A 14,182-nucleotide genomic window follows, 5' to 3' on the forward strand; every position below is an offset into this window, starting at 1 on the left:
GAGACATCACAAGGCTCAGCTTCGAAACCGTGGTGGTTTGCAAGAAAGCAGTGCAGGGTGGCAGTGGGAAGGTTTTAGACGGACTCCCCCGCCCCCCAGGGATAATGGGGTGCAGAGCCTGGCGAGAAGAACCTGGGTGGAGAGCTGCAATGAATGGAGTCACGCTTCCCCCACGGCTAGGGCTCAAAGACTGTGGCATCCTTTTATGTGGCCACTGTAATCACCTGCATTGCCTTCTTAAATGACAGATATTAAGGGTCAAGTGAACTGCTCTAATGGGAGACAGCCTGGCAGAAGTCTTCCCTTCTACTCGAAGCTCAAAGTTGGCTCCAACTCTGGGAGAGTCAGGGTAGCAAGTGAAAAGGGCTTTCGAATGGAAATTACAAAACCAGGGATCCTACTCCCTGGTCTGCCTCTGAGCAGCTACATTTAACTAGGCAAGCGATTCTCCCTGTCTGGGTGCAGATTGCTTATCTATAAAACGATGGGGTTAGCTAGCATTTGTTACCATGGTCCCCTCCAATGTCAGATCTTCAGGGTTTTATGGATTCCATGAAATTGGCTACCCTTTTGCTGGAAATGTAAAGTATGAAGTTGCCTCTCAGGAAAATCTGAAGTTCAAAAAGTAAAGAATGGAAACAAAGAAATGAAAGCAGGATGGTCATTTCAACTCGAAACTCTTTTGTCCTAAGAACGGCAAAGCAATGAGTTCAGATAGTTGGGGAGGAATAGAAAAGCACAAACTGCAAAACAGGAAATCCATTCTTGGCTTGGCTGGTTGTCAAAAAGCCATGCACTGGTGAAAATTTAGATCCATTTAAAATTTTAATTTCTTAAAACTAATAAAGTCCCCAAATTAGTGAATTATTCAGATGCCTGCTACCAAAACACAGAAATACTGTCCTATACCAGGCTTTTTAATCTGCCTCGATTTCTCCAGTGCTATTTCTGGGGGTGTGATGATACAAGGAGCTGCTGTGATACAAGGAACCTTCAATTTGCTCACCATCATGACCACTTTTTTATGGACCATGCTCAGACATGGCCTTGCATTACAGTTCTATGTATACTGACCTTATCTTTCCAAATTGTGTATCAGCTCTTGACCTTGCAGGGACCTCAATTTCCACACCTTTGATTCCTCCAGTGCCTTGCTTGGCTACAGTAAGCGCTGAAATGATTACTAACGATTCAGGAAAGTACTCACCAGTATCTTCAGGTATGTCAAACCACATGACCAGGTTTACACTTCCAACCTAGTTTGAACTACAACATCAGTTTTTTTTGTTTTTTTTTTAAAGGCATCATATCTAAAGATAGAAAAGCTTCCAAAAATGAACTTAACAAACACCGAAACCAGATTTCCACAGAAAGCAGAAAAATAATTTATTCCAATAGATGGCAGAAATAAGAAAGTCGTCCTGAAAATATACTTTGGTGTAATTCTGTTAGCACAGATATTCCCTCTGAACGTGCTCTCCTACGGACTGCCCCACTTGACTCTACCGGTCTCGCGACAGTTTTTAAACACTTCGCAGATTCCCATGTTGTGACCAGGCAGGAGTGGTCTCCAAATGCACAGGCTCCAAGGAGAGAGCAGCACGTTTCTCAGAAGTACAGCGCCTCCTATCTCAGAAGAGTGCATAGACATTTTACAGAGCCAGCACAGTTTGGGTTAAGTAGGCACATAATTCATCAAAATGTAAAAAAAGGTGACAGGAGAAAATACTGCATTGTAGAAGGAGATATTCAAACGTGGTGTGAATGTTTAAGGCAGCTGATGGCCAACACAGGCGAGTCAGAGGTGTTCTGGGTTTGGAGTTGATTTTGCATCTAGAGGAATTCTCTTCGTGACCTGCAAAACAAAGCCGTTCTAGTAACTAATCCTTAACCCATCCTCAAGTGGGCAAATGGCTAATAACATCAATAAAAGTCAATCAGGCCAATAATTTAAAATATATAGGTGCTCAGTAAATACTTGAATAAAAAGTTAGCTCAAATAATGTCCCAGTTTGGACAGGTTTCGTAGAGCTGTGACAAGAGGTCCGATTACCAAGGACATTGCTGAACTGAGGGTCGTTAAGTAACAGTTGGACTGTGTCACAGAAAGCAGGAAGTTGACTCAGACCAATCCTACTGGCATCTAATGGGTTCACTTCAAGAATCTGTATTTGCCCTTCCCCTCCTACAGCAAGGAAGCACAGTTCCCACAGCCATGGCAAGCTTTTCTCTTATGTCAGACTCCTAAAGAGCTAGCTCCTTGGTACTCGAGGTTGCTCCTCGTTTGCTCCCCATTCTTACAGGTATAGGTGACAAATGAGATTTCTTTTTCTGGAAGCTTAAAGCTGTAACATCACCTTTGCAGAGCTAGCAAACATTTAAAATATGTATCTTCACACATCAAACTGGTAACAGTGGTCACATCCACTCCCTTAATATAGCTTATTTTATTTATTTTTGAGAGAGAAAGAGTGCGTGTGGCGAAGGGCAGAGGGGGAGAGAGAATCCCAAGCAGGCTCCATGCCAAGCGAGGAGCCCAACTTGGGGCTTAATCCCACGACGGTGAGATCATGACCTGAACTGAAATCTAAGAGTTCGATGTTTAACCGATGGAGCCACCCAGGCGCCCCCATAAAGCTTATTTTAAAAGACTATAAAAGTAAGGGTGCCTGGTGGCTCAGTCTGTTGAGCGTCTGACTTCGGCTCAGGTCATGATCTCGTGGTTTGTGAGTTCGAGCCCCGTGAGCTCGAGCCCTGCATCGGGGTCTGTGCTGACAGCTCAGAGCCTGGAACCTGCTTCGGATTCTGTGTCTCCTCCTCTCTCTGCCCCTCCCCTGCTCACGCTCTGTCTATCAAAAATAAATAAACATTAAAAAAAAGACTATAAAAATAAAGCCACATATGTGGCTTTCAAAATTAAAAAATAAAGAGAATAGAAAAATTAAGTAAATAGTGGCTTTCAAAGGCAATTTCCACACAAGGCCTGAGTTGGCAGATAAGAAAACAAGCTGGTTATGACACAGAATTTCCCAGAATGTTGAGGGTTAAGTGCAGGGGGGCAAAGGGCTAGTTAAACTGAGAAGAGACACGGTTTGTGGCAGGCACGTCTGACAAGACTGAAGGTCAAGTAGTACGTAGGAGATCTGATGGGTCCTTAAGTTTTTCCAGATCAGTGGGCACAAGCAGGAGAATCCACAGAGCAGTGCGGTAAAATGATAGGTTTCCCAGGGTCCACAATACCCAGTAGCAGATACAAGACGGCCGCTAAGTCTTACTGGTGCAAGCTGGGGCAGTCCAACCACCCTCCGCATGGGAAGTACCAGACTGCTCGACCCACTAAGGCAGGCCACTGCAAACAAAATACATTCAACTCGAGATATAATCAGAGGACTGTTTTTATAATGTACTAGGAAAATAACCACATCAGGCCAGGGAGGGGCAACTACGAGAGCTACTGGTTTCTTGTGCCTCACTGCCTCATAAAACCTTTAATCTAATGATCATTTCCTCTTCTCCTCCTTAGGCCACCGGAACAACCTGTCTGCACAGACCTGTGTTCCACGCAGATGAGAAATTTTACTTGAGAATACCGAAGCAGTGAATGCAGATGTTTCGTGTGTTAGTTTTCTATGAAGCATACAGGTTAGACCTCCTCATCGTTTAGGCCTTTTTGGACAAACGAACAATAACAAAAGTAAAAAGTAAGTCTTCATCTTTAGAAAACCACACTGAAACAGGGGCTAATTTTCACTTAGGCTCAATGATACTAGCTTGAGATAAATGTGAGTAGGCATTATATTAAATGGCATGGACTTGTGGTTTGATTTGGGGGTGAATTAAAGAAGCACATATTCTAATTGTCTCTCTGACATGAAACCGCCGTTGGGGGTGGGTGGGGAGGACCTCAACCAAAGGGTCCACATTCTCATTCTGTAAAATAAGGGAATGACTAAGGCTACTTTCAGATAAAACTGACAGTGAAGACAACATAAAAATATTAAGGCCTGAACCAGGAAATCTTTTCAGAGGAGGATGAGTGTGTGTGAGTGTGTGTGTCAAAGAATAGGTTTTATTTTTATCTGTTTTTTCATTTTATTTTTATTTTTTTAATCTTTATTTACTTTTGAGAGAGAGAGACAGAGTGCGAGTGGGGGACGAACAGAGAGGGAGACACAGAATCCGAAGCAGGCTCCAGGCTCCGAGCTGTCAGCACAGGGCCCGACGTGGGGCTCAAACTCATGAACCATGAGATCATGACCTGAGCCGAAGTCGGACGCTTAACTGACTGAGCCACCCAGGCGCCCCTCTGTTTTTTCATTTTCGATAAATTCACACAACAATTCCTTTTTTACGATTATGTGCAAGATATGTGTTTATTGCAGAGTAACTACGAGAGATATTTAAGCAAATGAAAAGTATGTGTATTTAACGAGTCAAGGCAATGTACCAAATGAATAGCTAAATACATTTACGGAGAAATGAAATCACTTTGAGACCAAGTGGCCAGAAAAGCTGGACACTCAAAGAGAAGACATCACAAAGAATTGAGAGAATGGGTGAACGGAGGGCAGAAAGAATGTCTGCAGAGTACGTGCTTACTAATCTGCGTCCTAAATTAATGAATGTCATAGGGTAGTAAGAGACAGGAAAAGCTAAGTGAAGTTAATTAGACCGAGAACACGGAAATGGCAGGGCTGGAACCAATAGGTCACGGAGGAAAGTAGCGAATAAGTAGGCTGCAAAAGTGGTCTGAGGGCAACTGGCAAGGCCTTGACGGCCAAGTGAGGAAGCTGGACGTGATCTGCAGGTTAGTCATTCTTATCTTTTGTGGCTCATAGGACCTTTGGTGACCCTGACAAAAGCTGTGCTTACAACATGTTACAGAGGCAGGTACTCACTAACCTCAGAGATTTAAAGTTTAAAAAAAAACCCTACAGTAGCCTACGGAGAACTACTGAAAGCTTCTGAGGCAAGCAGTGATCTCTTTCCGGGAGAGCTGCATCAGGAAGACAAACAGGGTGGAGTTTTGTAGATACTGTGACTACAGAGCAGGGAGACCTGAGGAAGAGCCACAGTAATAACTTGGAGTCACATTGATCTGGGTCAGAAATTAGGGTGCCCAAAGGAGAAACGGGAAACAAAAACAGACACAAGAGCCATTAACAGGATCAAATGGATTCGAGGAAAAGGAGAAAGGAGTGATTAGAGAAAGAAGTGAGCGAACAGGTTCTGACTCTAAGTGACGGGGAGATCTATGACATCAGGAATTGAAACAGAGACATGACAGCTTGAGTGGCAGCAGCAAATCCGGTCAGAGAGAGCCGAGTAAAAGATAACATTTTCAAAAAAAAAATTGTAATGTTTATTTATTTTTGAGACAGATAGACAAACAGCATGAGCAGGGGAGGGGCAAAGTGAGAGGGAGACACAGAATCCGAAGCAGGCTCCAGGCTCTGAACTGTCAGCACAGAGCCTGACATGAAGTTCAAACTCATGAGCGGTGAGACCATGACCTGAGCCAAAGTTGGACACTTAACCAACTTAGCCGCCCAGACGCCACTAAAAGATACGCTTTTTAACCATAAAACACCTTGCACTGTTTAACTTTTCACAAACATGGCTTACTTTCAACCTCTCAACAAGTCACAAACTTCTTTAGAGCCCACAGCCTTCCCTGAAATCCCCACTCAGTACCAGGCACCTCATGAGCACTCAAATATTTTTGGAATGCATAGAAAAACAGCTCCCCTTGGGGCATAGGCCTAATTACCAATATACTTTATTCCTCTCCTGTCCAGACTCTGTAAAAAAAAAAAAAAAAAAAATACAAGGTTTGCCCTTTAGGACTGCAGTAAGCCATATAAGTTCATCTAAAATGTTACAATGCTGTGGTAAACTAACTTGTAGGACACTGGGGCCGGGCCAAATCCACTCCAGCAAGATTCCACACTAGCATCGCACCCCCAGGGCAATAGGAAAATGGGCCATGACTAAAACAGCAATCTTGATGTGACAGTTCCAGAAGCATCTTAGGAATCTAGGAAAGGCAGACAAGGTTGGCAGGGGAAAGAGAGGGAGTGAGCACCGTTCTTAGAAGTACTGGGCAAGATTTCCAGCCAATAAACATAATGTGCTATAACTCAGCCTATCATCACCACATGAGAGAAAATCGTGGCAATTAAAATGACTAAAGTAGCAAAAGATCAGCTAGGTGTTTAACTGTGCTGTTGAAATCAAATCAGTTCCATCTATATAAAATTATCCTAAAGATTTCATGGCTGTTCCTCATTTTTCTCTGCTGCATACCATGTCTGGTTTACACCTCCTACTTTCCAAATCTGGCCTCTAATCATGTACAAAATCAAACATTTTTCCTTACCAGATGAAGACAGGCCTAAATCTGGTTCTGCACTCCTTTATCATCCCACTGTTGTGTAAAAGTACAAAGTTCAAAAGGGAATTTAGCTCCATCTTTTGATTTACCACAAAGAAAAATGAAGTCTTGTCACAAGAGTTCTATTTGCTCTGTTAGGCAGAGATTAGATCTCTTCATGTGATAATTCCAAAGGCCTACAGTTATTGTACTACCATAGTCATGACCTCAAATGCAGAACAAATGTGAAGACATTCCTAATTAGAGTTTGTCTGGCTCTGCCCTCCTGCTTCCTGGTGTTTGCTTGTAAAGGAACCACCTTTAATACAAGTTTTAAGCAGCCCTGGTTTGTGCTATGGACCAGAGTGCAGACAGAAGGTATTTGTCAGTCAGGTTAACTTGAGATTGAAAATGAACAAATGAGGGACGCCTGAGTGGCTCACTCAGTTGAGCATCTGACTCTTGGTTTTGGCTCAGGTCATGATCTCACAGTTCGTGGGTCTGAGCCCCACATGGGGCTCTGCAGCTGGCAGCATTGAGCCTGCTTGGGATTCTCTCTCTTTCTCTCCCTCTCTCTCTCTCTGCCCCTCTCCTGCTCAAGCTGTCTCTGTCTCTCTCAAAATAAATAAATGTAAAAAAAAAATTTTTTTTTTTAAAGAAAATGGACAAATGAAACCTCAGATCTACACCCAGTGTTCTTCAGGTCCAAAGGGCCCTTTTTCATTACACAGGAAGGAAATGAGGCTCAGAGAAGTTAAGTGAAAGGCAATGCTGGAAGGATTGGAATGCTGGATAAAAAAAATATATATAATATATATATATAATATATATATATATATATATATATATTATATATATATATATGATAAATCAAAACCCCTTTGGGCAAAGACAGAACTCTAAGGAAAAAGAAAAAAAAGAAAAAGCTGACTACTTAACTTATCTCGATCGGCAAAAATCCAAGCTGTGAGGAAACAAGCACTCTCCTACATTGTTAGTGGAAATGTAAAAATGGTATAATCCCTATAGAAGGGAGTGTAGTAATAGCTAGAAAAAGCATACACCTTTAACCCAGAGATCTACTTTTCATGGAATCTAACCCAAAGATTTCCAGCAAAAATAGAAAATAAAATGTCATATGTATAGGATGATACTGTGCCTCTATCGATAATAGCAAAGACTAGAAACAATCTAAAAGTACACCAATGGCTATAAAAAGAATTGAAGAAGATCTCTATACACCGATAGGAGCGGTCTCTAAAATACATTGTTCAGTGAAAAAAAGCAAAGTACAGAATAGTATATGCAATATGATATCTTTTCTGTAATAGCTGTGTGGGGGGATATACACACATATACATATTTATGTGTATGTATTTGCTTATATACATGTTACGTATATACATATATATACCTGTATGTATGTATTTGCTTATCTTGGCAAAATGAAACACTGGAAAGACAGACATCTCTGAATGTATCTTGTTTATAATTCTGACTGTGAAAATATGTTTACATATTCAAAAATAGTAGCAAATAAAAATATTACTATGAATTGAACACAAAATAAAACAACTTAATCTGATTATGTATCACATTGATAATGATGAGAGAAAATAATTATTTCAAGTGACCTCAGAAAACAACATCTTTTCTTTATTTGTTCTAAGGACAAATAAAGCAGCAAAGAAATCCTAAATTGCATTCAATAAACTTACAGTTAGTAGTTATCTGGTGTTATCTGGAAATCATTATGTATTGCAGGATAATGAAAGTAAGTTACTGCCTGTAGGAGGCAAGATTTTCAGCATGTATGAATGATACTCAAGTATAAAACCAAAGAAGTCAAAACCATGTAATGTTAAATTTTAATTAGAAATATTAACATAAACTCATGATTTTTTTTCTTCTCAGAAGAACGTAATTCCTGGCTCTGTCCACTGTAAAGGCTTAGAAGCAACATCCCAGCAGAAATGGATGTACCTAGCAATCAGATCTTTTCTTTTTTTAAAATTTACTTTGAGAGAGACAGAGAGAGGGTGAGCGGGGGAGGGGCCAAGAGACAGCCCCCGAGAGAGGGGGAGAAACCAAGCAAGTTTCAAGTGGTCAGTGGGCAGAGCCCAACATGGGGCCGAACCCACAAAACCGTGAGATCATGACCTGAGCCGAAACCAAGAGTCAAGACATTTAACCGACTGAGCCACCCAGGAGCCCTTTAGATCTTGGTTTTTAAATACCATTCCCACTGAAAGGAATGAAGGCCAGCTGGGCTTGAGGACTGACTAGTGAACCAGGTATCCTTTCAGTAGGAAACAGCTGATTCCAAGTCTGGGACAGGAAACACACAAGAGGGGTCTGGGACATCTTGATGTTGCCAGTAAGTGAGGAAACTACCAAAGACTAATAATAAAAGGACACAGAAGCCAGTTTACACAGGCTCTAGTAGGCCAAAGAAAGAGCAACTGACTACGAAAATGGTAATAAATGTAACTGATTAAAACTCAAAAGGGAAGAAAAGACAACCTCACTGGATACCCTGGAAGTAACTTGGACACCCAATATCTCACTCTGAAAATTAAAATAATTAAATACAGACACTGCTCTTCCTGTATGTTCTATATTTCAAGGTTACTAAATAACCTTAGAATGAGGGTTAAGTTCATCTTGGTAGAGACGTTTTATCTAATCAAATGTAGAAGTAATAATGGAACTAGAAAATCACCATTTTGCATTTTCTACCGAAACGTTTACTTCAGGCTAAGATTATGACAATCAACAGGTAAAACCCCCAGATAAAAGGCTGGCAGAGAACTTTACAATTGGAGGGACCAGGCTGTCATTACTTGAATTCACCGATCATCATAGCATTACTAAAGACAGGAGAGTCAGACACTCTGTGTCTCTTGCTAGGACTTCATAGTACCACATAAGCAGTACCCTTGCCAAAAAAGCTGAGCCAGATCTAGGCAAGCACTGAGTGCTAACTTCCATTTATCGAAATAATCAAGAAAGAGGAACAAACTTAATGACAGGTTTCCTGACTCTGGGCCAGTGAATAAATCTTTCCACTATACTACTCCTTATGTCTCTGAGCCTGTGAACCAAATAAAAGCTACAATTTTCATTCCAGTTTTCCAAAAGCACCTGTCTCTCTCTATCCAAAGCATTCAGAAATGCTCTTAATTTAAAATCTGCCAGCAACTCTTAAGAATCCTGCAATATCAAGTATAAATAATAGCGCTCCTGTGTCTGAAAGACTGCATGCAAACTTTATTTAAATGGCTGGGTAACAGCAGAATTGAAAAGAATCTCATGAATAAATCCTCTGGTAAGGTGAATGGCCTAAGTTCCAAATTCTGTCCTTCAGATGTTTGCTTTCGGCAGCCTGCCCTTGCCAAGTGTTAAAATGGCTGTCGTTTTCTGAGGAAAAGCCAAGGCAACTTCTAGCTGCCTGATGGACAACACTGATGTGAAAGGTTCAGGGCATAGTCACCTCAATGACTGAGTGCTGGAGAATAGGTCTTCCTCCTCAAGGCCAATGATACTTGAGGTACCAGATGGTTTCATTTTTCAACTGTGGTCCGAAGAGAGGGTTGAGCTGGGCCAGAATTGCAATCAGCCAACTAAAAGAATAATGGGGGAGGAAAAAAACAACAGAAAGTGGTGAACTCATGTGGGAACAGGACCATCTTCAATTAGGATGGAACGAGTGCTTTAGTCAAATTTAGCAGTGAGGTTTCACCATAGTCTGCTCTGTCTTTTCTTCTCTCATTACCTTAATTCCAAGTATCCAAGATTTCCTGCATTCATAGGAAACCTTTAACCCAGAGTATTTTTACCTAATCTCAATTTAGCATCATCACAACTTCCAGGCTCAGGAAGAATGGGTGTTACTTTATCCATTCTCCAAATGCTAAGACCCACACTGATATGACACACCCATTTTTACTGGCACAGCCAAGGTTAAATTTCAGCCCCCCATCTTCCAATTAGACTGTAACACTTGAGCTCCCCTTCTCTAATCACCATCACCACTAAAATATGTAACACGTCTTTTGGGCCCCAGTGGAGCTGAACCAAATGGGAATTTAATTCCCCCGGCTTACTTGAGAATCTAAGCAACAAGGCATTCCTCTGTACTATATGGACTAATTATGGAGGAAGTACAGTGATGCTACATTACCTCAGGGTTAGAAGCGAAAAAATAGCACCTAAATTGTCTTTAAACTTTTGTTCTACTGCTCCCAAAATTCTGAATAAATGGTTTTGTGTCTGATAGAGGAATACACATAATCCAGCAAAGTTTCAGAATCACTGAGCTAAGACTAAAGCAAAAACAACAAGAAAGATAATACACAAATGTCTGGCCGTTCAAACCATTCCATGTTTTACTTAGTGAACAAATATTTAATGAGCACCTACTAGGTTCCAGGCCCCACGGATACAGAGGAGAAAATGGAATGTCACCACCCTCACGAAGCTTACCTAATATAATATCAGGAAGGAAAGAAAGTGGGACGAAGGAATAGGGAATGATGGAGGTAGTGAGGGAAGACCTCTCCAAGGAGGTAACATTTGAGCAGAATACACATTGCCTTTCATTCCTATTTAATATATATGAAGTGATTGGAGACTCTCATTTTACGGGGCAAGGGTATGGTGAACAAGCCCAGCCTCCATGGACTGATCTGGCAGAGTGGATTTTAGTAACATGATCCTCTCTGCATGGAATAGAAGGAACCGCTTTGCAAGGAAAAGGAGAGTTATTGCTGCAGGAGTCTCTTTCTAAAATTTTAGCACTTTAAATTCCCCTATTATAAGACGGGAACCAGCCAAACCCAACCGGACTGTCAGCTGGTTGCACCTTTTTTCTTCCACTTGCTGTCGTTTTTAGAACTCTGCCAGCCAACGGCTCAAAAAGCCGATTCTGATCACCAGCGACTAGACTGCCACAGAATCTGCCAGCACCACACCAGAAGCTTGCACCTACGGAAACAAACATACCTGCCCGCCCTCCTACCCTGCCCCACCCCATGTAAGGTGGTTTTGTGACAGGAAACATGATACTTGAGGAAATGGGGCCAAAATAGATACCCTAAGCTGACTCACTTTATAAACAAAAAGTTAATTCAGGTGAGATTCTCTGATCTGTCCTTAAAACGAGAGTGTTAAACACAAAAAAATGCCAAGACTTGTAGCTGAGATCGCATCTATCTGACACTGTGAAAAAAAAGGAAGAAGACAGCACAAGCAGACACACTGAAGAGCTCTGTGCCTGCAGTGAACACTAATTGGTGCAGAGCTAAGAGTCATGGAAAATTCCACAGACCCAGGACTTCCCCAATCCCAGCAGGCAAGAGAGGCTGACCGTAAAAACAGTCGTTCATCCTTTCGTAAGAGACTGAAATAACTGGCCAGTGCTTACAAGTACTAGATAAAAAAAAAATGCTAGAACCTATGCTAGTCTGTCTCCTTTCTTCATCAAAAACATATAGAATGAAATGAAAGCACCATCTCCCAGCACTTTGTATGATGTCGTATAGCTGTGCCTCTCGATCCTGGCCGCACATTATAATCATCCAGGGAGCTTTAAAAGATACTGACGCTATACTTCACACATAATCTTTCTTTTAATTCTCCCACGATACAGTTAAGGAAACTGAGGCAGAGAGAGGCTAACTGGTTTGCCTAGGGTCACAAATCTAATTAGGTGGTAGCAGCTCCTGAACCCAGAAATCAGGTTAGACTAATGTTCCTAACTACGTTTTGTAGGTAACTACAAGAGTTATCTCTGGAAATCTATTTTAACAGGTAACATTTCAGAAGGCATCTACTTAACTAAATTTAATCTGTCTGGAGTTAAGGAAACAAAGAATCCATCTGCCGATTATTGATGAAGTCTATCACAAAAGCTTTTGTTACCTGAGGTAAAGCAGAAATATCTCAAGTCAAAAACAAAGTCCACTTTGCCTGCTCAGATCAGGATTCAGAAACTTTTTAAAATCTAATCTTACATACTATTCTTAATGTTTCAAATCCAGCAAAACATCTTATTACAAAAACAAAACAAAACAAAAAACACCAAACACACAAAAAAAGAAAGAAAACAAACCAAAAAAAAACCCCAACAAACAACAGTTCAAGAAAATTCCTTGGGAAAAAGCCCAGGTCAGTTCACTTGAAATTTCATGGAGGAATTTTCCCCCCTTCAACCAGCTGAGCTCTGTGCCTGCCCTTCTGACTACCGCCTGACTTAAAATTTCCCTTTAAAGCTGATAAACACGTTGGAAAACTGGAAGAGAAAAAAATCCACTCTGAATTGATGGAAGTGGGTGGAGGAAGAGATCATATTCCAATGAATCTATTACTTCATGTGTCCAAGAAAAGAGAACTAAGTGTACCCTTCACATTTGCCCAAACTGTTCCACACGTCTCCATAACCTGAAGGCCAGCCTAATAACTTAACTAACCATCTGAAATTATTCAAACTACTGAGGCAGCTATGGTGTGGTAACATATTTCAGAGAACCGCAGGGCTGGAATGGCCCAGAGGTCAAGTCCATGTTCCTCATTTTAATGACGAAGAAACTAAGTGCCAGGGAGCTCAATACCACACTGAATCAGTGACAGAGTTGGAAGAGGAACCCACACCTCCTGAGTCCCACTCTACCAGGCTGCTTCCATAGCTTATTAAGGACAAAACAAACCAAGCAGTCCAGGAGCTCCCAACTAATTCCACAACCAGTTACCAAGACCATGCTCCATGTCAGGCTGTGAGGACACAAAGAGGAACTGGTTAAGGGGCTAACCCCCAAGGGGCTCATGAGCTTGTGAGACAAAACAAGGTTAGCAGTAGAGTGGGCTTTAAATAACATGCAGAGAATTTCATTCTACAAATACTCCCTGCTCACTTATCATAAGCTCAGGTCTTGGTTATTAGAATTCTCCAAGCACAAAATACACCCTCCGCACAGAAAAGACTATAGCCAGCTCTCTCAAATCTTGTTTGGTTTTTTTGTTCCACACTCAGATATGAGAACAGGGAACAAAAGGATGATTACTTCCCGGTGGCGCACAGATTAAGCGAATAACTGCTTGGCTTCCCTGTTGGAATGGGTAAGTCCAGCTAGGACTACTCTTCTGATCCACTGTCCCTCCAGTGAGAGCCATAATAGGAGTGACCTCTATTAGTGGCTTCATGAAGAAACAGCAGAGATGCAGGAGAGCGACCTGCCTTATCCCCACAGAGATGACCCCTGTCATATCCCCTCATCCCAATCAAATGACACAAATTCTTTCAAGGGCAGCAATGTTATTAGGCACTACTAGAAAATATGGCCTTCATCAATGAATGAATGGATGAATAGATAAAGAGATTGTAGCATATATATATATAGATTATATATATTGGTTATTATTGGGTTATTATTCAGCCATAAAAAAAGAATGATGGGAATGCAAGCTGGTGTAGCCACTCTGGAAAAACAGTGTGGAGGTTCCTCAAAAAACTAAAAATAGAACTACCCTACGACCCAGCAATTGCACTACTAGGCATTTATCCACGGGATACAGGTGTCCTGTTTCGAAGGGACACATGCACCCCCATGTTTATAGCAGCACTCTCAACAATAGCCAAAGTACGGAAAGAGCCCAAATGTCCATCAAGAAATGAATAGATAAAGAAGATGTGGTATATATACACAATGGAGTATTACTTGGCAGTCAAAAAAGAATGAAATCTTGCCATTTGCAACTACGTGGATGGAACTGGAAGGTATTATGCTAAGTGAAATTAGTCAGAGAAAGACA

At 41.4% G+C, this 14,182-nt stretch overlaps 2 protein-coding genes across 6 annotated transcripts in view; both read right to left on the bottom strand.

Annotated features, from left to right (window-relative positions):
* Positions 1-1,361: 1,361 nt before the first annotated feature.
* RPL26L1 (ribosomal protein L26 like 1) overlaps positions 1,362-14,182 on the bottom strand; it is a 49,716-nt gene continuing 36,895 nt past the window's right edge. For 3 of the 5 annotated variants that reach the window (XM_042946515.1, XM_042946494.1, XM_042946504.1), the window contains one exon: positions 1,362-1,855. The gene's annotated coding sequence lies outside the window, so the exon portion shown is untranslated. Of the gene's footprint in view, positions 1,856-9,952; positions 9,997-14,182 lie in introns of those variants that run through there. The other 2 variants (XM_042946525.1, XM_042946534.1) reach the window with 2 other exon arrangements.
* ATP6V0E1 (ATPase H+ transporting V0 subunit e1) overlaps positions 1,362-14,182 on the bottom strand; it is a 31,535-nt gene continuing 18,714 nt past the window's right edge. Inside the window, exons 3-4 of the mRNA XM_042946548.1 lie at positions 9,867-9,996; positions 1,362-1,855 (exon numbers count right to left, since the gene is read on the bottom strand). Coding sequence (XP_042802482.1) covers positions 9,903-9,996 — 94 coding nt within the window. The 3' untranslated portion in view covers positions 1,362-1,855; positions 9,867-9,902. The remainder of the gene's footprint in view (positions 1,856-9,866; positions 9,997-14,182) is intronic.

The sequence above is a fragment of the Panthera leo genome, chromosome A1, assembly GCF_018350215.1.
Source record: "Panthera leo isolate Ple1 chromosome A1, P.leo_Ple1_pat1.1, whole genome shotgun sequence".
Classification (NCBI taxonomy): domain Eukaryota; kingdom Metazoa; phylum Chordata; class Mammalia; order Carnivora; family Felidae; genus Panthera; species Panthera leo.